This window comes from Thunnus maccoyii, chromosome 13 (assembly GCF_910596095.1).
Source record: "Thunnus maccoyii chromosome 13, fThuMac1.1, whole genome shotgun sequence".
NCBI classification, from domain to species: Eukaryota; Metazoa; Chordata; class Actinopteri; order Scombriformes; family Scombridae; genus Thunnus; species Thunnus maccoyii.
The window spans coordinates 6,163,628-6,189,072 of NC_056545.1; the positions used below are offsets into that span (position 1 = coordinate 6,163,628).

General features: G+C 40.3%; 2 protein-coding genes across 8 annotated transcripts in view; one reads left to right on the plus strand and one right to left on the minus strand.

The window, feature by feature from the left end:
* Positions 1-1,788: 1,788 nt before the first annotated feature.
* On the plus strand, positions 1,789-21,283 carry dtx2 (deltex 2, E3 ubiquitin ligase). Of its 2 annotated transcripts, XM_042431209.1 has the most exons (9): positions 1,789-2,418; positions 3,122-3,710; positions 4,849-4,907; positions 9,403-9,642; positions 11,483-11,550; positions 11,794-11,961; positions 12,811-12,972; positions 16,810-16,899; positions 19,124-21,283. In XM_042431209.1, exons 1-9 carry the CDS (start codon positions 2,109-2,111, stop codon positions 19,382-19,384), a joined length of 1,947 nt encoding a protein of 648 aa, XP_042287143.1. In that variant the 5' UTR covers positions 1,789-2,108; the 3' UTR covers positions 19,385-21,283. The 2 variants fall into 2 exon arrangements, with proteins under 2 accessions (XP_042287143.1, XP_042287144.1); XM_042431210.1 differs by lacking the exon at positions 9,403-9,642 and having other exon boundaries at positions 1,791-2,418.
* A 2,480-nt stretch (positions 21,284-23,763) lies between these two features.
* The window catches only part of gtf2ird1 (GTF2I repeat domain containing 1), a 37,058-nt gene continuing 35,376 nt past the window's right edge, over positions 23,764-25,445 (minus strand). For all 6 annotated transcript variants that reach the window (XM_042430130.1, XM_042430129.1, XM_042430127.1 and 3 more), the window contains one exon: positions 23,764-24,729. In XM_042430130.1, coding sequence (XP_042286064.1) covers positions 24,661-24,729 — 69 coding nt within the window. In that variant the 3' untranslated portion in view covers positions 23,764-24,660. The remainder of the gene's footprint in view (positions 24,730-25,445) is intronic.

The following is a 25,445-nucleotide window of genomic DNA, read 5'->3' on the forward strand; positions in this document are numbered from 1 at the left end:
TGTCCAGCTCTATTATCTCTTGTGTAAACTTAATACACACTCTGTATAAATTAAGCCTATTCCTCTCCCTGGCCATGAAGTTTATTGTAATCTTAAGTATTCTATACTCCATGTAGCATTGCTTGTGCATCATTGTGGACTATATGCAATTTAGTTTAGTCTGCTTTATATATATTAAGGTCACATACATTGGCTTTGAATAGTAATAATTGGTGACTGTAGTAACTGATTGAAAACATACTGTATCATGAGTCAATTTAGTTGGCAATTGTGGCCAGAAAATCTACAAATACTGTAATTTCTATCTTTCAGCTTCTTAAGTTGAAGTATAGTTTTTTGTTTGTTTGTTTGTTTGTATAGCTGAAGAGAGGATTGGTTTTAACAGTTATTTAAGCAATCAACCTGCAGTTTTAGAAGGATGTAGTCACATTTTAGATGGACCGTTAATTAAATGTGTCATACCTATTCAGCTCCAGTTTAGGGCTGCAGTACTGTTGGGAGGGATCCAGTCTCCTTCAATTAAAGAAGCAGAGATGGTAACCCCAGATCTCACGAGAGTGATCATTTTAACCCAAACCATGATCTTTCCCAAACCCTAACCAAGTGTTTTTTGTGCCTAAACCTAAAAACATAATGGAGAGACAACGCATACAATTGTTACAGGAATTTCACAAATCTAGGGTAACCATCTAGACCACACGACCACAACGAAGACATCTGTTTTAAGAGAAGAAGAGTGCAACCTTCAGGTGCTCATTGTAAGTTACTACTTTAGCAGGGGGTGGTGTTGTGCACTCAAAGCTTTTGGGCAAAAAAGCAGTAGTAAAACAAGATCATTATCTTTTTTGAGGTTGTTTCATCAAAAATATTTAGGCTGAAAAGGGGAATACAGATGTATAATTAATCAGGGTTGTCACAAGGAATCACTCACCCCCATCCCCTTTAATAAAACACCACCTTTCACGGCCACAGGTACAAGTCAGTGTCTCTCAACACTGCAGATGATGTATAACTGTGTATTATTGACTAGGACTATAATCCAAGATCCTCGAGGGCTCCAGAAAAAAAACAGAGTTTCACGTTATTATAGTTAATTTTACTGAAAAGTATCCAAATTGTAGAATGTATTTGAGAGTCTTCACTTACACACACACACACCCCATATTTATGTAGGTGGGTTGTCTGATGAGTAGTATAGTTTGTGCAATGACTCTCCTCTGTGTCCCGAGAGGGGATCCCTCTGACAGTAAAGACAGACTTTTATTTTAGTTTATTAAATTGTCCATCACATCCAGGTATCAATATTTAGCCCTCATTCCATCCATGGACAATTATGCACCTTACCACTGTAGCAATATCCACTTGACCATTCTATTCTTTCTGTTCTATTTATTTGTTTATTTTTATATTTGATTTAGTCTATTTAGTTAATGTATATAATTTAGCCTTTAATTACATTTGTTTCTTTTACTTTTTTTCCTCATTGTTTATTACCACATTGTTGGCTGCTGTAACATTTTAATTTCCCTTTAGGATTCATAATGTATCGACTGGTATCTATACATCTTATAAAGCATTACACAGTTAAGGTAAAAAAAAAAAAATCTAGAACAGTGTAAAGAGACATGTAAATTCAAAATCAATATCATATAACTGCCTTAACTCTGAAAACTAAGATCTCGTAGCTCTAATGTGCGTTTATCTGGAGCTTTGTTGCATGTATGTTTAACAGCCTTAAAAAGTTCCCACTTTGGTTGACTCCCATAAACGTAGCTTGAGTTGCGATATTCCCGATCGTCCTTGAAGGCAGCAGTTGATGAGGAAGGCACCCTGGCAACGCTGTCACAAAGCTAACGTTAACGGTATCCGTGTACTCTCCAGCCTCTGCTTTGTCAACATGCACTTAAATGGTAATCTAGGTTATCTACCATTTAATCTTCACTTCGCAGCTTCCTCAAAAGCTTGTTAACAAATGTGTAATGGAATTTCTTTTTAACGAGCCAAGCTAGCCTAGCTAGCAGACTTTTTCTTCGTCGTAGCTACAATCAATTGGACCAGCTAACCAGAACGAGTTGTTGTTAGCGTTAGCTTGAGCTAGCTCGGTGAATATGGCGATTGTCTCAGGCTCCTGTGCCAGGGTAAACGGCTCAAGAAATGGGCCCTCTGTGTCAGCGACGCCGTCTGGATCCGTTGGACAATCTCAGCCCATGATAGCGGTGTGGGAATGGCAGGATGACTTGGGCTATTGGCGGCCTTACAGCGGCCAAGTGAGCGCCTACATCGAGCGGTGCCTGTCACCGCGGGGACATAGAGGAGGGGGACCCGGCTCAACGAGCATCTGCCTCGGACAATCAGACCCCAGCCTGTCGCCTTATCTCATCGACATACCAAGCTTGAAACAGTTTCGGCAGGACACAGGTGAGACTATTTCACACTGTATGACATTTAATACCTCTGCCTGAACGCATATTCCTAATATTTTTTTAAAGTTGTGCCTCGAAACCTTAACAGAGAGGCCCGGTTAACAGATAACGCTAAGTTAGCTGCTTAGCCTTAGCGTTAGTGTACGGATCGCTGTTGTTTTGATCGGAGTGTTGACATACCTGCAGTCCAAGATAAGCCAGGTACTAAGGATAAAGTTGTCAGGTTAAAACAATCCAATTAAATGCGTTAGTATCAGTTAATGTTGTATGACTTGTCTACAGAACCCTGCTATGAGTCGTCACATTGTTGACGCTTGTGACATTAGCATATTGTTATGCTACTTTGTGCTTGGCTGAATCGTTGTAGTTTGAATGGAGGGTTAACAGAGCTTTTAAATTAACAGTGACTAAAAACTTAGTAGTGTGTAGCTGTTGCCAAACAATGATTAAGAAGTGCTTTTCAAATAAGACCATAATACAGCAGCATTACCCAAATAACTGAACTGACTGCCATGAAGGATAAGCTTCCACTAAGGCAAGGATTATGTTGTTTACATGCTTGTCATCTATAAAGATGGGTTCCCAACTGTTAGACTTGTTCTGGCTGAAAATGTATGTTTGTTTTGCCTTATGAGGCTTGTATAATGCAGCTTTAATGTAGTTTATTAATAAACAATATATATTTTTTTAATTTTCAGGAAAGACACGGTCAGTACGTCGGTCCCTGTTCGCCCAGTCCTCAGGCCTCGGCAGTGGTGTTTACTGGGAATGGGCCAACGATGAAGGCGGATGGACTCCATATGAAACTCGAACCTCTATCCTTTTGGAGCACAGCTACCAGGCCCGACAAGGCACGGCAGACCTGGGCCCTCACGGATACAATTACATAGTGGATCTCACATCTCTCGCCCAAGTGAACAAATCCTCTGGCTTCAGGCGGCAGGTGCGACGGCAGTGTAACCTACCCTACCCGCTCGCTTCCTTCGGCCCCCCGGCCATCCCCTCAGGCCCAGCCTGCTCCTGCCAGCAGTGTTTGAGCCACAGCAGCACAGGGCCCATGCCCAGCCGTTCACGACACTCCTTTTCGTCAGGCAGTCTGAACCGGCCCAGCCTTCAAGGGACAGGGAGGGCTGCAGCCGCTCACCCTACTTCTGTGTACTCGCCGTACCCCAGGAGACCTCTCTCTGTTGGGGGCATGTCCTGGGGCAGCCCTTGGCCACCACCCACCTCTGGTAGTCAACTGTCTGCACCACTTCTGACCGGCTCTACCAGTGCCAATGGTTTAAGGTTAGTATCTAACATTTGTGATTTTTGTTTGCTGTTTAATGTAGACGTGTAAAACAGCAGCAGTAAGGTGTTGCTGGCTCAGTTAGCCGCCTGCATGTCTGACACCCCTCTCTACCCTTCCCTCCTCTTCTACTTGTTTTTCCTGTCTTTCTCCACTTTGACCTATCCAGTAAAACAGGAATGAGAAAAAAAAATGTCTGTAGCCCCAGCCCTGTTGTAGTATGTTTGTTTTGGCTCAGTCCCTGTGACTCTCGTCTGTGTCATCTCCAGGCTTCCTTCTTCTCTGTTCCTAATGGCACAGAAAATGACTCGCACACACATTGCTTACTTAAATGGTATAATGAATATGCAGGTCACTGACTGTTTCTCTTGGCTCCATTTTTCTTTCGCATTAAGTTTCATTTCGTTCATACTCAGCCACTGGAAATTAATAATAGTGTAGTAAAATGCTAGATGCTCTTTTGCACAGTACACACTCGGGTCTGTGTTATGAACTCATCCTCCTCGTTTTTGCAGTGATTGCTCACACCTCTCAATGATTAGTCTGGAGGCTGCTGCTATTAAGAATAGATAACCACGTTATGTTGTCTTACAGCGTAATAGAGTTCTGCCTATTTAGCATTTTTTTTTTTTTTTTTTATGACCCAGTTATAATCAGTGAAGGTATACTTACGGTTTAATAATGAAACATTTTCTTCAGTATACTGACAGTTGTTCGTGTTTTTTCTGGAGGGCTGTTTTTCACAGTGAACAAATTTGTTAAGCGCATATTCATCAATATATCAGCTGTTGAGTCACGCTCCCTTGTTGCACAATGCACATACAGTCAATGTTGAGTTTTTGTTAATCAATCTCAGGCCCTCTTAGTCATTCAACTGTCAGCCAATCTTTAGGCGGTCGTTTTTTTTTTCCCAGCTACTTAAGGAAAATTAAATAAACCTTTGCGGTTAATTTACAAGCAGGTTTTATTTTCTTGTCTTGATCAGGTGCCAAAGCTACTCCTAATTTCCCCCCACACTTAAATACTGTCGTTCTCTGAAGTGGATTGGAAATAGTCTCGCGTTTTGTTCATCCTGCTCGGTTCATTGTTGCTGTTTTTGCTGACTGGATGTCTCTGTCCTTGTTTCCTGTCCTGTAGTGTTCCTTCCATCTCTGTGCAGCTGAATGGATCCACCAGCGTGAGCTCTGCCCTGGCAGGTAAACGGGTCACTAACCATCCATCCTGACTCTTACCTCTGCTCACTCTGTTATGCACCACACTTTGGAGTTAGCTGCAGGTTTTAGTCAGTGTCTTTTTTTAAATTTTTAAATATAATAGCAGTTTATGTGCCACTCCTCTGCATTTGTCTTGTGAGTGTCAGTCTGTTTAGGAATAACATGTCAAAAAAAGCAGGAAGGAGACGGTTAAAAATAAAAGTGAACACACCCAGAATGTTACGCAAAATTGAAAAGTGTACAAACAAAAAGAATGGTGGAATAAATGTCCCTTTTATTGTCACAAAGAGGCTTCCATTCAAAGCGAAACAAAAGTGATATTATCCAGTTTGTTAGAGAAGTATACATGAAAACAGCCTCCATGTATGCTGGTTCTTATTGAGAGCTTCCTCATGCTGTGCAAAGCATTCGGCCCTAGAAGCAAAAGCACGGTTAACTTCAGTCTTGACACTATAAGACAGCTGCACCTTCAGTAATTCATCCTTCTTGTCCCACAGCTCCACCCGACACTGGTTTTTATCTGATGGCTCAAGGCTAAACATCATAATAGATGAGAGTACTACTACTTGCATAACTAACACAATACATCTTTAGAAGTGGAATACATAATTCAAACAATTAGCATTTCTGACATTTAATTTTAATGTGAAAAATAAAATAAATGATTAAGCAGTAAAAATCTTGATAAATCGTTAATTAGTATTGTCACTAACATTACTGTATTTTCTATTGTGGCAAAATAGGAGCCACCAACAACCGGTCGCACCAACAGCAGCACTTCTCATTCTGACTCACAGGAAGTTGAATGTTTCACATGTTTTATTGTGTGATAAACGTTTCACTAACATTCACAAACATGTCAGGACTACCTTCTTTTGCAAAGACTTATAAGGGTCTCAAACTGGATTTCCAAAATCAAAATTCCTGACAAATGCATCAAAATCAATGTGCATTATGGCATTTTTCCTCTTCTCACTATTTTCTTGCATGCTGTGCCATATACGTATGTAGACTTATACTGTTGCTTTCATAAGAACTTCTTCTAATTGTGTTGTTGTGAGCACACACACTTGCTTGAAGCTTCGTAGAGTTTTCTATTATATATATATATATATATATATAATAATTTTGTAATTGCACACAGCTAACTAGTGTCAATATTATGCAAAATCAGTTTTCGTAATTCAATTATATTAAAATGTCAGTCAGGTCTGATGAAAAGTTCAGTGTAATTCAGGATAATTTATCCATTATGTGCTAATATGATAGAGCTATTTGAAGAACAGAAACACACAGGATTTCCAATTATACATATTTTATAAGATGAATATTAGTAGTTCATTTTTACATATTTATTTTAGTTATTTTGCTAATGGCATACCTGAGAATATTATATTAGCTCAAGATGACAAGCGACTCGAAGGAATGACAGCAAAAAAAGAGATTAAAAAATAAAAGATTCATTCAAGAGTGAAAATATTTGTGCCAACAGGACTTCTACACAGCAGGTGTTCGGATTTCAGTTTTATAATTTTGAAGCATCTTATGTTTGAAATTCATGCATACAAGGCCATTGCAGTTGTCTTTCAGAGTTTCACACGTGTCATTTATTAACACCATTTAATGACACATGGTGCCCTTTTTGGTGCTTTAATGTCTCTTGTAATTGTGTAATTGAGTGTTATATATATATATATATATATATATATATATATATATATATATAATGTATATATGTGAGCAGGCTGAAATATAGCTGGCAGGCAAGTTGTAATTGTCATAAAATGGTTAAATTGACATGCAAGGTGAGTCCTCTCTCTGTTGTTTTTTCCCGCTGCACTCTTCTAAAATTATAACTCTAATTATAAGTGTTTCTTGGCCGTGATAAGCTGCATGAATCAATACAATCAGCTTGCAGGAAGCTAGTGGACCAGAACCTCATTAATGAAAGCACTGTGCCGTTACTTTGGATGAATCGTTCAAAATAGAAGGTCACTCATGTGGTGTCTTGTGCAAATGCACAGCTTTAATGATCATTAGTCATTAATGAACATTTATGGTAATCAGCACTTTAAACCTTTTTACCTGCACAGTAAATACTATTGTCTCCGTTGCTGTAGGAGGTAGAACGTACATGTAAAAAAACACAAATTTCACTTCTCTTAGCTCAGTTTGCATTAGCTTGAGTCAACGTTGTCATAAATGGATGTAAACCAACATTAATTGTAGGTGACTGGATCAGCGTTTCAGAGGTGTATCTGTTTAAATGGCTGTGTCGCTTACTGGGCTCTTTGGTTTTTCTTCCTATTTTCAAACTGGAAAATATGTGTAGTTTTTTTATCAGCTAACATTAGCCACCACGGGCTACTTGTCATGCAAGACCAAGTAAGGCTGTAGCTGCAAAACCCCCCCGAGTGTGTTGAAGTAAGCAAGAGGCTGTTTTTATATTAGTAACAGAGTGAATGTGCTGTTATTTCAGATGTACAGACATAGTGTTGCTTTACATAAATGATGCTTAATCTTACATCCGCAGTGTCTAATCTGCATTTCCGAGCTGTTTGTAAGGATTGTTGTTGTCATCATAAAAACCATTCCCCATAGTTTGTTGATTGACTTTCAGCTTCTGGGCACCATCAGTTCTCCGTGGATCTTTTCCAGACTCCCGAGATTTCTTGTGGTTCACACTTAGCTTGTGAGATTTAGGTTTACAGCAACAGTCCTGGTTATGATTTTCTATATTTTTCTAGTTGTCAACAGATCTCATGTGCAGAGCCAAACCAACAATGTCAACAATGATCTACAAGTATTGTTTGTGTATCCAAAGTCTGACAGGCTGGGTGATCTCATCCTGATAATGATACCTCTTATCCCAACATACATTTTAATGAAATGAATAAATAGCCGGTCCATCTTTTGCACGGATTAAACTACTCTTCTTGGCTTTTTACTTGCGAAGCGTTTATTGCACTTACAGTAACATAACGAGCGTAGTCGTCGTCAAATTGAGTACTTCACCTGGTTCACTGTCTCTCCTGTGTGTGCAGCACACACACGGAGGGTTCAGCCCCGCACACGGTGAAGCGTAGAGAGCAGAGGAGAGTAACATGACCCTAAATGACAGCAAAACGCAGCAGAGACTCTCACACTAAGCTAAAATTAAACAAGTGCTGGTAAAGAACATAAATAAAAACAGTCTCTGCATTTATAGTCAGTGTCTCGCTGCTTCTCTCCTCTTCTCTGATCTCTCTCAGTATGGTCGGGGCTGAGTCCTCCGTGTGTGTGCAGCGCAGAGACAGAAAACTATACTTGTTACTTTACTGTAAGTGCAATAAAAGCTTCACGAGTAAAAAAGAAGAGTAATCTAGCAACGTAATCCATGCAAAAGATGTACAGACTCCAAATGATGAAAAACAATGCCGTAAAGAATGTGATTTGCGTCACAACAAAATAAATGATAGAGCATAATATGAAACGATAGACGTTTTTCTGTCATTTCATATTATTCTATATCGATACATATTGTCATATCGCATAGCCTCAGTCTGTATCTTATTCCTGTGTGCCTTAGACCTCTGTTGTTGTCCAAAAACTATTTAAAACTCGTCAATCAGCTACACCGTTGCACTGAATGACCGGTTCCTTCATCATGAAGAGTTTGGTCATGTTAGTTAGTTTAGAAACGGCTACAAAGACTAATAACGACATCAACAAGTTTTCAGTCTCCAGAGAGTAGTTCGTACTACGTTATACAAAGTAAAGTCTATGAGACATAGCACAACAAGCTAACGAAGCACAGTGAACAGAACCGCGTTCCCTCACATGCTCAGTTGTGTGTGTCTTACACAGAATCACTGTCTGGAGACTGAAAACGTGATCACTGTTATTAGTCTTAAGAGCAGTTTCTAAACAAACTAACGTGACCAAACTCTTCGTGGTGAAGGAACATGTCACCCTGTGCAGCGGTGTGGCTCACTTGTGTTTTAAATAGTTTTTGGACAACAGTGGAGGTCTACGGCACACAGGAATGAGATATATCAGGCTTTGGATACGGACGCAATACTTCTAAGTGGGATCAATTCATTGTTGGTTTGGTTCTGTACATGAGATTTGTTGACAGTAAGAAAAATATAGAAAATTGCTGGCCTTTTCCTTTAATAAATGAATTTAAAAAAAAAGGGGGTCTTCTGTCCCCCTTTTTTTTTAATCTTTTTACTCTGGTTCATAGTCGAGACATAAACCAGGGCCACATGTTAAACATGATCAGTTTGGTTGTAATTTAAAACTTCTGATGCTGTCGGACTCCAATGTTTTGTGTATGTGGGTATGAAAGAGGGTCATAGTGGAAGCATCAGTTGCCGCTACATTTCTCATACCTTTGATTTGTTCCTTTCTACTCCTGCATATCTCCACTTGCTCTCAACCCTCACCTGCCCCGCCCTGCCTCAACCCCACCCTACCCTACCCTACCCCGCTCCAGGCATGGCCTCCATTTTGATGTCAGCAGTTGGACTCGGCGTGCACTTCACCACTGCCCCCCTCCCTCAGCAGCAGCAGCAGCTACAGCAGCAGCAGCAGCAGCAGCAGCAGCAGCCTGCTCCTTTCTCTCTTCCTCCTCCTCTCCTCCCCTCAGCAAGCAGGCCCAGCAAGCCCCACAGCAGCAGCAGCAGCAGCAGCAGCAGCAGTTCAGTTAGGAGAGCAAAGAGGCAGCACAGGAGAGGTAGCTACCATGCCACCAGCCCTTCCTCCACCTCTTTTTCTCCAGTTTTTATCACCACAGGCTTGAGGAACATTTCATCCTGCATCAAGTCATTTTCATTTGTCTTCATGTGTTTATAAGGCGTGTTCACACTGCTCCACTTTGATTTTAGTTTTAAAAAAAAAGTGCTGCTGCAACTGTGGAGATCAGGCTTGCCAATTTGCCTTAAACTCATGCTTTAAAATCAGACTGCCTGTAACAAGTCTGATTAAGCTGTCAGAGACCTTTCTGCTGCTTCCCCTTCCAGTTTCACTCAGGTTGTTATCATCAAATCCTGCATCTCCTTAGTTATTTTTCACCTCTCAAAGATGCAAGACGCAGCACCTCTTTACAACCTTCTGAGAAGAGTCTGTAGAAATGTGAAATTGTGTGGACACTGCCTTAAGCTGTGTACATTTGTGTTTAAGTCTAAGCACATGTTCATGTACAGATGGGTGACAAAGTAAAGGAAAATTCTAAATGAACGAGTCAGGAAACATAACAAAAGCAGATGCTTCACACAGGGCACGGGGGCTCACCAAATGGTTTGATGAGTCTTAAAATTATGAGAATAATGAGCTGTGGCCTTCGCAGTCACCAGATCTTAACCCAGTTGAACACCTATGGGAGAGTTTTGGAGTACAATGTTAGATATTGCAGTCTGCCATCACATCAAAACACCAAATGAGGAATATCTGTCGGAGGAATGGTTATTCCCTCCAGTTCAGATACTTGAAACTGTTCAGGAGACTGTTTGGTTTTCCTTTTTATTTGTCACCCATCTCTATTTAAACAGATTGTCATCTGGAAGACCATTCACTGTCTGCTTTTGTTGGAAAAAACATCTTTGAGCTGCAGCGGGTCACATTGTCACAAGCTGCTGCAGCACACATAACATTGAATCAGTTTAAATCAACCTTTGGAAAAATTGTACATATATGTGTCACACCATATGATCTGGCAAACTCGGTTTATTATTAGGGGGTTTGCTCATAGATAAGTTGATACTGTTTAATGACAGTATTTTGTGCTTTGGTACAACTCTGCTAGTTTGAATGGTTTTCAATGCTGTGTTCATCATCTGTGTAATAAGCTTCATTCCATTATTGCCTCCTTATTTGATTGATTTTCTTCCATCTTTGCACTGTCATGACCATAAATAACTATTCTTTCACTCTTATTATCCACCACCTCCTAACTTAAATACCTGCACTTGTAATCAACATGGGACATGTCAAACAAAAAGGGTTCTCGTCTGGAAACTGATCAGTGAATATATTTTTCTTATTTCTCAGCCGGGAGAAAATAGCCAACCTCCTAACCTTTTTAAAATCTGCAATTAAACGGAGCTGTCTTGTGGAATAATCTCAAAAAGACACCTGAAGATGAACGTTATCTTGCAGGATTGTTTCCCAAACAGACTTGACACTCACATGTGTGTGTGTGTATGTGAGAGAATATGGTAGATGTATGCAGGAAGCGACCACCGTTGCTATAGTTACGCTGTATGGTTCATTCTATCATCATGAATTCAAATAGTCTCTGTGGCTTAATTTGTTTGCATGATTTACATAAGCTATTTCTTGATTTTAAGGGGTTTGATGAGCTGCAACATGGACACTTTTATTTGAATATGTAGCAGAGGAAGACAGAGAAGAAAGACATAGCTCATGTGGCTAAAATTAGATTTTGAATAACTAGATATTGTGAAGAAAATCCCATTTCATCTCATCTCACCACAGTATCATCTGATTGTTTGGCTTTTTTTGGTTGTTTCAGCTCATTCATCACTTTGTCTTTTCTACTTTTGTCCCTCTTTCAGCCTCTTCTCAGAGACCTGAGGACGTGATTCAGCGCTATATGGAAGTAGTGGCCGGAGTGCCAGATGAGGTAAATGTTTCAGGTGTTTGCTCCCAGATGTCACAGATATAAATTTAACAAAATCTTTTATTTGTGGTCTTTTGTACCGGCAAACCAAACTTTTAAATTTTGTCACTTTGTTATGAGTAAACCAAGCAGTAGTTGACAGTGGTTCATGTCATGTAACATTCACAACATAAATACAGAAATTTCATTTGTTTGGCCTTCATTTAGTTATTGTGATTCTAAGCACTTTCCCCACGTCCCTCTCAGGACTGTATTATCTGCATGGATCAACTGTCCAATCCATCCGGCTACGAGACGCCGTCAACAGATGAGGGAGGCCAGAGCATCCTGCCAGACACTGTGGGGAAATTCATCAAATGCGGACACACCCTGCACATGCTCTGTATGCTGGCCATGTACAACAACGGAACAAAGGTACAGAGCTATCATCAACTGAGTGGCAACTGTTGTTTTTATTTTGTGAAAGGTACATTGTGATGTAATGCGGTTTATAAGTACAGATTGATCTGAAAAGTCTGCCTTCACCACAACAGCAGTTTGACAAAAGTTAAAGATAAATTATGTCAATTGTGATCCTGAAGGGGATAGTCCAACATTTTGGGAAATATACTTTTTCACTACCACAGTTATGTCTGTGCATTTAGAATAGAGCTGCTGTGAGGAGGTAATTAGCTTATCTTAGTACAAAGACTGGAAACGGGGAAGCAGTTGCTGTTTACTTAGCAACCTCATGGCGATAACAAGATGATTGCTGTTGGTCGATGATTAACAGTTACAGAATGCAACTACCCATAAAACCTCAATTTGTTTTTACTTTTCAGTTTTTATTCAGATTTAACAAACAAGATATAACCTGTTAATTAGTGAGCTTAGAGGCTTACCACTGTTTTCAGTCTCTTGGTTCCAGGTTCATACCACACTGAAATGATTAAAAATTATTGGCTGATTAAAAGGTAGGAAAAGCACATTTAGACTTCTAAAACACAATGGTAACCTTTGGACGATAATTAGTATTAACTTAAGGATGTATGATTTGCAGTAGGTTCTTTTGCTGCCAGAATATTCTCTTCTGTTTGTATTTATTACATACAAACATGCATGAAGTACTGGTTGATCAGATCAGATGTGATGTGACTTGGTGAGCAGGAAGGGAAGGCAAAACAAAAGTCTCATCAGTGGATCATTGAATATTTGATCAGCACTTACCTGGTTTGTATTGATCGGTCCGGTTTAAATGGCTCTCTGGTTGTGTTTTCTCCTCAGGATGGCAGTCTGCAGTGCCCCTCGTGTAAGACAATCTACGGAGAGAAGACCGGCACCCAGCCCAAAGGCAAAATGGAAATTTACAGTGTTGCCCAGTCTCTGCCGGGCCACCCAGACTGTGGCACCATTCAGATCATCTACAGCATACCACCTGGCATACAGGTACCTCTGCACTCTGTGTTACCACTCTGTCATGAATGTGCATTGTATTATTGATGGGGTAGTACCGGGTCTGAAAAGTGAAGCCAATGCGGAAGCGCCTTAAACTTGCATTCTTTCTAATGGCCAGCAGGGGGTGACTCCACTGGCTGCAAAAAGTCTTGACTGTATAGAAGTTTATGAGAAAATGACCCTACTTCTCACTTGACTCATTACCTCAGTAAACATTTTCTTAATGAGTTTATGGTCTCAATCGCTAGCAGGGCTCGAGCTTAATGACCTCCTGTTGTCCTGGGGCTGATAAAAAATAAAAAATAGGATCAGGGAGGATATACAGCGAACAGCGATTAAAATGAAACCGACTGCACATTTTGTGTAGCACACTGTTCTGATTAAACCTCCTTGACAACATACACACACACAGACATGCACAAACGTTACTAAGAAATGTTAGCTAGACCCGAGACGTAGCTACATGTCTCCCACCTGCTGCAGCTTCAGTCTGAACAGCCAGAGCACTGTGTTTGTGTGCTGCAGTGTCCAGCTTGAAATCCTCCCACAGTTCCACAACTTCTCTTCCTGAACACAAAAGAAAACAGACAGGCATGTGCTACATAGTGTGTCTGTGTGTGTCTGTGTGTGTCTGTGTGTGTGTGTGTGTGTGTGTGTGTGTGTGTGGCTAGATCACTAGAGTGTTCCAGCGATCTTCAGTTCTTTGATTGGTTATTTGAGTCCCAAAAATCAGAGCTTGCAGTAAGATTAAAGTGGCCCCAGCTAGTGTCTGTGGATGACTGGCTCCTAGAGGTGAATTATGATCATGGACTGTAAAAAAAATATGGACATAGCCACTGTGACATCACCATTTGTTTCTGAAGAATGGTTTTGAAAAATGCCAAGCGAGTGCACGGCGATTTACGTCTTTGTACTCCCTCATGGCAGGGTTGTACAGCTCTGGGAAGGTCATCACGGTGGGGATGAGTCTCTCCTCCATCTTCACAGTTCCTTGGTAAACAATAGAATGCTACATTGCTACAGGACATGGTAAACAAGGTTCTTCTTCTCGTGGGCGTCTTCGGTCTAATTGCCAGCTTATGTGATTGGCCAACACAGTGTGACATTGGGTTGGGTTGGGTAGCATTCCGACAGAAGGTGATTCTGGTTCAACTTTTTGCCAGACGATGGCTGCGTTTTTTTGCTGAGCCCTATGGGAGGGCTGCTGTTTTTCACACATCGCTGGATTTGGTCTGAACATGGCCTAAGGCTGAATCCAACTTAAATCAGCTGTTGTGGTGAAAAACGCCAGCCCTCCCATTCATTTGAATGGGGGTAGTGTGTTTATGCTGTGGGGGTGGGGGCTGCAGGGGTGCCGCAGGCTGCAGCGAGAAAGTTGAGCCAAAATCAGCTTTTGGAGAAACGCAACCTGACGTCATGCTGCGGTGGCCAATCACAGCCGGAGATTAGACTGATACAACCCTGCTATGAGGGACAACAAAGACGTTTCTAGGAAGAGGGGAGGACATTGTGGTAGCAAGAAAGCCGGTGAATGAGAGGAATAAAATGTTATTTTCTGATTGTTTCATGGTGGTTACAAATAAACACGCCCACATCCCCACCCTGACCCCACACCTCTGCACAGCCCTGTGGAGGTGCACTGCAATGCCTGATTTGGTGTAAATTCAGCCTAAGTTGTGCTTGCAGCTCACACTGGGGTGTGAATTGGTCTTTCCATTTTGCTGGTTGTTGAGGGGCTTGAATGGTCAAAGGTGGTAGGGTCATTGTTCTGGTTTAGTGACCATATACTGAAGCAGATGAGGGGTTCCTTATCTTGATCCCTGCTGTGTGCAGGATGTTTGGTAGATAGTCTGGTGAGTGAGAAGTTTGGAAATCTCACTGATGTGGTGTTGGTTGGCATTCCTGGGGGGTTCAAGAAAGATCTGGTCCTGTTACTTGAGTCTTTGCAATCAAAACATGGGGGGGCTTTCCCTTACAGACAATTAGTCATGTTTTCTTAGAGTTTAATGTGACTTCCACCTTTCTAACCTACAAGCGGAAAGCTGTAATTCTCCAGCGGTTCTTGACTCTACCAGGAGCAGTATGACTCAGTGTATATCATTGAAATGTAGTCTGTCACACCAACTACAATATTGGCCTGAATACAAGACAGTATTTTTTTTCTAGATATTGTGTTTGAAAAAGTGGGGGTCATATAATAGAGAACAAAACTATTGACAACATATTCACATCATCAGATTTTCTTTTTGACTGGAGAAAGTACCGGTGTAACATCAGCTCCTACAGAGTGTTGCATCATGGGTTGTTTGCAACTTTGATGTTGCTAGGCTGCAGGTAAGTGTATAGTCTTCTTTTTTAACTTTATTTTTTTATTTATTTAACTTTTTTACAACAGCCACAAAAATTATAACACTACACACAAAACCTGCCCATGACCCAACCTTGCCCAACTCAAATCATTAACACAAAAAAAAAAGAAGAAAAGAAAGAGAAGGTAAGCATCTTTTAGTTAGTCACCTAAAGGAGTTTCTGATGACTCGTGTACAGGTTTGCTGCCACGAAGGAAATAAACTCCTGATGAAAAGGAACTTTAAAGCGTCTCCCAATGTTTGTAGAAACAGACTGGATACCAAATCATCTGACAAGCTGCCAAGAATTACTGGTGTCAAAAAATGTTGTGAATGGGAGCATTAAAGATAATCGTAAGACTGAAGTGGTCTTATTTGGTCCCTTCAACTCCATTGGGGGTATAGCTAGTCACTTAGGGCCCCTGGTGTCTAACCTTCATGCCCATGCCAGAAATCTTCATGTCATCTTCAATCCAGCTTTAAAATTTGACAAACAAATTAATACTGTTGTGAAAGGTTGTTTTTTTCAGCTAAGAAATATCACCAAACTCAAGCTGTTCCTCTCATTTAATGACCTGAAGATTGTCACAAATGCTGTTATTTCCTGTTGGCTGGGTTACTGCAATGCTCTTTATTTGGGAATTAGCCAGTCATCCTTGTCTCGCTTGCAGCTGGTGCAGAATGATGCTACTAGACTACTAACTGGTACCAGGAAAAGAGACAGCATCACACCTGTATTGTCGTCCCTGCATTGGCTACCGGTCAACTATAGGACTGAGTTTAAGGCGCTATTATTTGTTTTTAAAGCTTTACACAGCCTGGTGCCCCAGTACATCTCTGAGCTCCTCTGCCCCCTTTCCGACCCCAGATATCTCAAATCCTCAGACCAAATGCTCTTGGCTGTCTCTTGATCGAGGCTAAGGGCGAGCGTGCGTCCGCAGTAGCCGCCCCCCAAAGCTTTGGATCAGTTCTCCATTTTCAATTAAGTGTTCCCCCTCTGTAGACACTTTAAAGGCTAAACTTATGACACATGTTTTCTCAGGCCTTTGACTGTCCTTAAGGTGTCTGTTAATATCCTGGGTAAACTTTCCCGACAGGACTCGTCTGAAAGTAGTTTTGTATCTTTAAAAAGTTCCAAAAACAGGGTTGTCTTATATTCGGGTCAGTATGGTACATTTAAAACACAAGGTTTAAAGAGGGAAGTTAAACATAAGAAAGTGACCTGAGGAAAAACTGCAGTCGGGACACACTCCTAACTTACATTGTCTTGGGAAAACCCTAATGTCTTTCTGTGTCTTGCTGTGACCACGAGTGAGGATAAACTGCAGCAGAGTTACAAGAATCAGATTTGTATTGAGCTTTTTCTCTACTGTTAATAATCTACTAAAGCACCATTATTAGATTATTTTACTTCTATAGTTGTACTCTTATATTAAAGTTTATATCTTTCCATTAATCATTTTGTGTCCTCCTACACCAGGGCCCGGAGCATCCCAATCCCGGACAGCCGTACACCTGTAGAGGCTTCCCTCGCTTCTGTTTTCTACCAGACAACGACAAGGGCAGGAAGGTAAAAAAGCAACACATTTTTACATCTCACAGCAAGGCCTGAATCTTGTGTACAGTGTAAACCTATCACAGGTATACAGAACTTACCAAATTACCAATTCCAGTCTATTAATGGCTGGTGTAAATATTAACCAATACGTATCTGAAAACCAAGACAACAGTCAAGAGATTTGGTTAGAACGATAACCAACCACAGATCTGATCTGACTACTGCATAAAATTCTGAAAAATTTGTGCTCCTGCTGCCTCATTTTTCCTCAATCACACACCTGCTTCAAACCATCCACCACATCGCTGCACTGAAAGAAATATCGGTTACTAACGTGTTCACCGCTGACTGACGTTTACATTTGCAATCAATCAAAGCCCATACGGCAGACATCGAAGCTATTATAAGTCTTCAAATCTTATAATAGACCACCAGCACACTTATTAGAGGGTCTGAATTTAGCTATAGACCATAATGACTTGTTGAAGAAAATGAATGACTTGGTATTCCTAGAGAGAAGTTGACACTTTTTGAATGGGAGTCAATTGGAGCCAGCATTTAGTGGCTGTTGGTGGTACTGCACTTTAAGGTACTTACCCAGCGCTGTGATAGTTGCCGCTTGGATGATGCTGACCGAAACACTGAGGTAGACAACACACAGTCAGCAGCATCAGTATCTAGATACATATTGAATCATCTGAGAGGGAGAGACACACACCTCTAGCATTTTGGGATTCATGGCAGTTACACCCTCCCACAGGTGAAAAACAATCAGTCACGTGATTCCCTCCACAGAGGTAAGAGGAAAAAGACACATCAGGCACATGCTGTAAAGCTCAGCATCTTGTATACAAGACTCTACATAATGCTCTTTCAGGATTGTAGTGTGTCACCGTGATTAAATTAAGAACATTTTGTGTTGATTATAAAGTTCTGTTGTTTCCATGGTGAATTAGTAGCTAATTTACTGCTGGTTGGTAAATGCAGCTGTACACTTTAGCTCCCCTAAATAATCTCTGATGTAATACACTAATGGAAAATTGGATTAAATTATTCCAGTTGTAGTTTATCTGCGCCTCAGACTGTTTTCCATCATCAACGTCCCCGGTGTGATGTTCTCTCTGTCACAGCACGGATTGAGATAATGGAAATATCCCAAATCGGACACACAGCCTGATCCACTGTTTTTATACGAAGGTGACAGTTCAGTAAAGAGTAGGAGCTTTTTATTTGTTAAAATCAGAACACCGTTCATTTCCATGAGTCAGGCGGGCCTATCTGTCGTGATTAACTGCAGTTACATAATCCTATTTTAGCTAAATTGGTTTGTCTGTAGACTGTTAGATGTGTATCCGGCCTCTAATGACAGCTGCCAGCACTTTATGCTTCCTGCTGACAACACAGTCAGTTGAGCTGGACTGAGCAGTAGTTAAGAAGTCAAACCAACTTCTTTAAGTTTTTCATCATGACATTGCATACAAAGCTTGTATACTCACAGCAACTCAAACCATGTTATATATGTTGTCTCATTTTATGAGGTATGTAGCTGATGTGAACACAAAGCACCAACAGTTGCTTTCATTATCGATTATTCAGACTATTAGTTTCTCAATCAATTATTTGTGTAGTAGCTATTTGTCCATGATAGACATCAAACTGGAAAACAGCCACTGATGCACCATAGGGATGTAAAATAAAAATAACTATAAAAAACTATAAAATAACTATTTTCTCTTCAGTAATCCACCAGGAATGTGTGTTTGCATGTATGTAACCATGTATGTAAAGTTGAACCTTTGTTGCTAGACAACGCTGTGTTGTTTTGTTGGAGCTTTCTGCCACGGTACCCTCACTGTATCAACGTATTGGATCCATTTAACTGAATGAAGAGCTGTCTAAAGCCCAAGACGGCATCTTCAAATTGCTTGTTTTGTCATTTACTGACAGTTTACTGTCATGTAAGACAAAGAAAAGCAGCAAATCTTCCTACGCGAGAAGCTGGAACCAGAGAATGTTTTTGCTAGAAAAGAGGACTTCAATGATTAAAAGATGATCAAAGTAGTTGCCTTTTAATTTTATGTCAACTGTTTCAGCTTTGAAATATATACAGCACCAGTCAAACGTTTGGACACACTTTCTCGTTCAAGTGAATAGGAAGGTGTGACCAGACTTTGTGGGACTTTGGGTTTTTGAGTAGAGCTCAGTAACATCTGCTGCTTGTCTCTGTGTTGGAAAGGTGCTGGAGCTGCTGAAGGTGGCGTGGATGCGCCGCCTCATCTTCACCGTGGGAACGTCCAGCACCACCGGAGAGCCCGACACAGTGGTGTGGAACGGGATCCACCACAAAACCGAGATGATGTCCAACCTGTCGGGCCACGGCTACCCCGACCCCAACTATTTGGACAATGTTCTGTCTGAGCTGGCCTCTCAGGGCGTGACAGAGGACTGCCTCAAACCTCCAGGTGGTGGCGTCGGCGGCAGTAGCAGCAGCAGCTAGGTCACAGTTCTGAGCTTCACACACTTCCACTCACTGCTGACCGCTGAATTAACCCTTCAACATCCACCTCTTTGCCAGCTGGACTTCCTGCAACCTCCGTCTGTTATTAAGTTCATGTCAGCATCCGCCTAAATCTCAATGAGTGAGCGAAGGGGAGAAGTGAGTCGAGTAAAGGTTTCTCTGGAAGGGTTCCTCTACATTCCTGCTCATCATGTTCTTCCAGGAAACTGAACCAAGAGGAAAATGTGGCTCCTGTTACTCTAAAGCCCCTTTCACACATGCACTGCAACCCAGAAGTTATCCGGACATTACGTGGAGGAGCTGTACATGTGAACGCTAATGTCCGAATCAGTCGGACCGGACATTAAGCGGACTTTACCCTGACAGCTCCCTAGTACAAAGTCTGTGTAATGTCTGATTGAGTCCATATGTGAATACAGCAGGTCATTTTTCCAGAGAATTCACAGTGAGCAGGCGGGCGTGTCGATGATGTTTGTATCATGCGACTGGCACGAAACCGGAACAATACAAACATCCGAGGGTGAAGAAAAAGGGTCATTTACACAAAGACGTAATGTCGTAAAATGTCGAACTGGAGAGTCGATGTGATTTGGGGCCGACGTCGAAATCGTCAGTGAAAGGCAAGAGATTTATGACCAAATTACGAACCGGCTATGTGGCCGTGTGTACTTTTTGTGTTAGGTCCTGCCCCCTGCACGCTTTACCCTGCCACCACCCCTCGCCTAAACCAAACTGGAGTATTTCCAGTAGGTGAGAACACATCTGACACGGAAAATCTCCTGTTTCGTGTGCTGCATGTGTGAAAAGGGCAACTCCGGACAACGTCCAGACCCGATCCTCCGGACGTTGTCCGGAGTTCATATGAGAAAACAGCTTAAGCCTCTTTTATCAAACCTCCACAAACTGGAGACTGTGTTTTTGTTTTTGTTTTTTTCTGTTTTTCCATCAAGAGACTCATCCGTATCCCCTTGTCCAGTTACCATGAGAATGGCAGCTTTCACTGGGGGATGAAAATCTCATGAAGCACTTTAGTTCTGACGGTGCATTTAGCTAACATGATGTGTGATTTCCGGTAAAGGGCAGTTTACTTGTTTTCAAATTGGGAAGTTATGCAATTAAAGTGTTTCTGCTGCAAAAATGTTTGTGTTTAGCACAAAGACACACTGAAACTTCTAGTAGCAAAGTGATATTAGCCCTTTTTGATGAGAAGAGGCAAAACTTTACTGTTGTAAATAAATAAAAAAAACATGAATGAAACAAAAATGATGTTTAAAAAAAAAATGAAACAGGTTGTGTCCACAAATGCCAGTCGAGGAGAATAAAGTTGTGTATTTTTTAACATTTAACACTACTTCTAATTTGACCATCTATTGTTATATTTTAACCTGATTTGATAAGCAGATGTCTAATGCACTCACATGGTGATTTTTTTTTTTTTTTAATGTTTTGTTTTATGCCTCAGGGCCTTCTGTAGGCGTCGTCTCTGACATTTAATACGTTACAGTTTGTGTACGTGAGAAGGAACAAATCGTATATAGCTTGACGACCTCAATCCTTTTGTCCGCACAGATGGGACGAACTGCCGGATATAAAATAAACGAAAAGAGGAAAAAAAAAAAAAAAAAAAAGCTCTGGTTAAGAAAATTCTACATTGTGACAATCAAGGTCATCCAACTCGTCTTGATTAAACAAGACACGTGAAGCTGCGGCGAGCATGTTAATGTTCCCGCTGGCTGCGAACTCACCTCCTGTATTCACATGCATTATTCTGCTCACAGTACTGCAGCACAGTTGCCGAACTGAGTCTTGACATGTATACGAGCAAAACTGAAAAGAAAAAAAAAAAAAGTCTGCAATAAAGAACTAATGTAAAATGAATCTTGGATCCATCTGTGACTTCAGACTTGTCTGAGTGAAAATTGACCTAATATATTAATATTTCAAGTTTTCCACCAGCTGTGGAAGGTGGTTGTAAAAAATATGAGTTATTAGTTTACCATTTTTAGCATTTGCTGAGGTGCTAATTAACCAAGAATGCTCCAGCGATGTTTCAGTCTGCTGATCAGGGAGTTCATTCCCTCATGTGATCCTTGAATATTCAAAGATAATATCGTAATGTTTTAATCCCAGCATGCTCCTGGTCGTCTTAAATCACCTCATATTATTTGACTGTCGTATGACCTTTCTTAGTGATCATTAGGCCTCTTGGCTCTCAGTCGATGTCTGACTGCAGCGTTACTAATGAACCATCATGTCGTTGAGAGGCACCTTATCAATTCCTGACCTCCAGACGAGGTGAAGCAGAAAGTGAAGACTATCGTGTATTTAGAGCTACAACGATTGATCATTGAATAATCGTTAAGTCATTTTTCAAGCAACAATACTCGTTTTCTGGTTCCAGCTTCTCAAATGGGACGATTTTCTGTTTTCCTTTGTTCTATATGACAGTGAATTGAATATCATAGGTTAACAATTTTTTCATGTCTGTCCTAAAACAACAGTCAGGAGCCCAAATTGACATTAAAACATGTTTTTCTTGCTGTTCATACTGACCATTAGAAGATCCCTTCATAATGCACTTACAATGTAAGTGATGGAGGCCAAAATCCACAGTCCTCCTCCTGTGCAGAAATGTATTTAAAAGTTTATTTGAAGCTAATATGAAGCTTCAGCGTCCAATTCAAGTAGATATCTTCAAGGTTACAGTCTTTTTAGTGCCAAAGTCGCTCTTTTTGTTACTATACTTCCACCGCAGCTCAACAGAGAAACACAAAGAGGGAATTTAATGCTGAAAAGACTGTAAATGTGTCAGATATCCGCTTGATATGACTAACTCAGACTGCTGAAGCCTCATATTAGCTTCAGATAAACATTTAAATATATTTTTGCTCTAAACAATGACTGTGGATTTTGTCCTCCATCACTTACATTGTAAATGCATTTGAAGGGGATCTTTCAATATTCAGTGTGAACAGGAGGAATGATTGATTACAGTGAGCAAAACAAGTCGATGTGCATGTGGTCACCTGACTGTTGTTTTAAGACAGACTTGGAAAAACTGCAAACTTATCCGTTAATCTGTTAGTCAGACAAAACAAGCAAATTGGAAACATCACTGTGACCTCTTAAGAAGTTGTGAATGCAGTCGATAATCGATAACGAACAACCCGTTGCGTGTATTTGACACAATAGATTTTGAGTGTGCTTGCTTTAGCTGAAAGATAGTTCACGTCATAGTGTTTAGTCATGGTGATGTAATCCAGGGTAGCCTGCAGGTGTACACCGAATCCGAAAAAGATGAGTTTAATATCTCAAAAATACCATTACCTCAGGTTTTAGGTCACACTGGACTAATGATCAGCGTGTTAAGAAGACAAAATTGCAGCTGGTTGGGAGTCACTGGGTGACCAGTTGGAGCCGTTCCCTTTAATACATCCATTGTTGGAGCACCTCCTCAGTAATTTGAGTTGGTAATTGAGGAGGCGGAGTGAGTCAGGTGATGATTAACTAAGGATTTGCCTGAAGTCCAGGAAGCTGCATCAGTCATACATACGTCTCCAGCGGCCCAGATGCTGCAATTAAGATGAAGACATGCTTCATCTTTAGTGCAACCGCATTTATAAACAGTATATAAACAGTTAATAAGTGTTTATTTACCACAACACAGTATAATGTAGTTGTTGGCAGATATATGTATTTGTTGCGAACTGTGGACCCGTATGTGGAGGCAGCTGTATAAACACATAATGAATGACAACATAGTAAAACGCACATGTAATAATATATAATGTCTTCATAGAAGTTATAATTGTTGACATTAATAAACACTTAAAAATGTCTTTATATCTGTGTAAAAATACACTACAGTGCATTATAAACCATTTATTAACTGTTTATATACTGCTCATACCTACTACAGAGGGGGACTGAAATTAAAGTGTTACCAATGTTTACAATATAAATAAACAATTAATGAATATTAACATGGGTTTAGATGAAGAACATTACATACTGTTGAGAGAGGTTATGTTCCAAGGCTGGACTAGTTATTTACTTCAGGGTTTAGAGGTTTTCCTACTTCTGAAACAGACCTTAACGTTCTGTTTTCACTTCAGCTATTTTGTCTCATATTGATTCAAAACCAAATATTTTTAAAAAAAACCTTGAATATGTGCTAGAGAACATTCAGTGAAACTATCTTCCGAGTTGTTCAACAAGGCAACGTCACGACTGAACTACTAAATGAACGGTCAGATTTTATACAGTTTCCCAATTTTATGATGAAATGACTAAAGTTCGTCTGAAGTTGAGTCCCTATGGTTCTGACATGTCGACATCAAAAACAAACTCCAACGAAATGAAAGTGCAAGGCAACACATTTTATTTCAAAGGCCTAATTGGCGTTAAGGTACAGCATATTAAATATCGTTAGTCCAGAGACAGTCATTGCAGAATAACATACCATTCTTTCCTTTACATGATACATTCAGGCTGACTTTAAATGAGATATTTTACATATTGTTAATGTGGTGCTAACATAAAAAGGCTGTTTACTGAAGGTCTCCTTTTTACTGCAGGTAACTTTTATTTCTGATGGCCTGCGCTCGCCCCAATGCCCAATTAAGACACTTCATAGCTGCTGTTTAATTGGATTGTAACGGTTACCTGTAGTTACTGAGTGACTAGAAGCGTTAGTGTTGGTGAAGTGTTAGTGTTGTGATAGTTCCTCAAGGAGCTGTATAACAGAATATTGTATTTTACATCCCTGCACATAATGTTATATTTTAATAAATATAATAAATAAAAAGTACAAATATCTGAATATTATGGAACCAGATTGCTATCAAAGACATTTTTTTTTTTTTTTGTCAGTAATACATTGCAACCACACGCAGGATCCAGCAACATGACCTCAGTGGATGGACACTTTGTAAAATGCAAGAGCAAATAACATGACTTTAGAAATGTCTTCAGCTTTGTAAAAAAACAAACAAAAAAAAAAACAACAATATATTACTGCCATGATGATGTAGGAGACAGAAAGCAAGTCAAGCTTTTGCCCTGCAACATTTTGATCCACATACATTCTGTTGTTCCTCAACACTCGAGCCTTCAAAGCTTTCAACTCTCTAGAGAGATCGTTTAGTCTTAGCACTCTGACAAAGTGTTAGTGTCGCATGTGGAAGAGTCATAGGATATCACTTTGACACACTCCTCCGTTTTTTTATCCCTTTGCTGAGGTCGAGGTTGGTCTGTCAGTAATTGACTTTCCCGGGAACCTGCACATTCACGCCGCTGTAGTCCACCATGTACATGGGCCACTGCTGCAGACACACACAGACAGACAAGAGGCAATGACAGAGGAAGTTCAGTCATAATGGTGGAAAAAAAGCTTTCTTCCATTAGTATAAACAGGTTGTTGACCTTGCCTCTCAGTTTTAATATTAGGTTTCGGGGGTTACAGTTAAACACATTACAGCCTAAACTGGATGGAATTTACAAACCAAATTATGCTAAAAGTGTGAACTCTGAAGCTGCACTACAGTTATAAATATTAGATATTTATACTTTACCCGATGTCAACTAATATTCAATATTTCAATTGTTGAATGACTTTAAACTCATAATTATTCTCACAATCACATGAGGACAAAAGGCTTCATGTAGCATTTAAAGCATCTGTTCTTCAGTCCAACCTTTTATAGTTTCATTATGTATAATACAGGTGTTAACAGGGCGGATATGTACGTATCATTACAGTGAAACGGTGAGTATGACATAAACTAATCCTCACATAGAGGTTAGTTGTTACTGAATATTTAAATCTACTAACTGGTGAAACTGTTGTGTAGCTAACTGAACTAGCTAACTGACAGAGCTAACGTTAGCTTGCTAATATGAGCCATTTATAAGAAGCAATGAGAAATATAGTTGACAAATCTGACCTGAAACATCATCAAAACACTGTTATATGTATTAAATAATAATGATGTAAGCTGGGAAGATATTCAGTTTCACAAAATATACCTCAAATGACTAA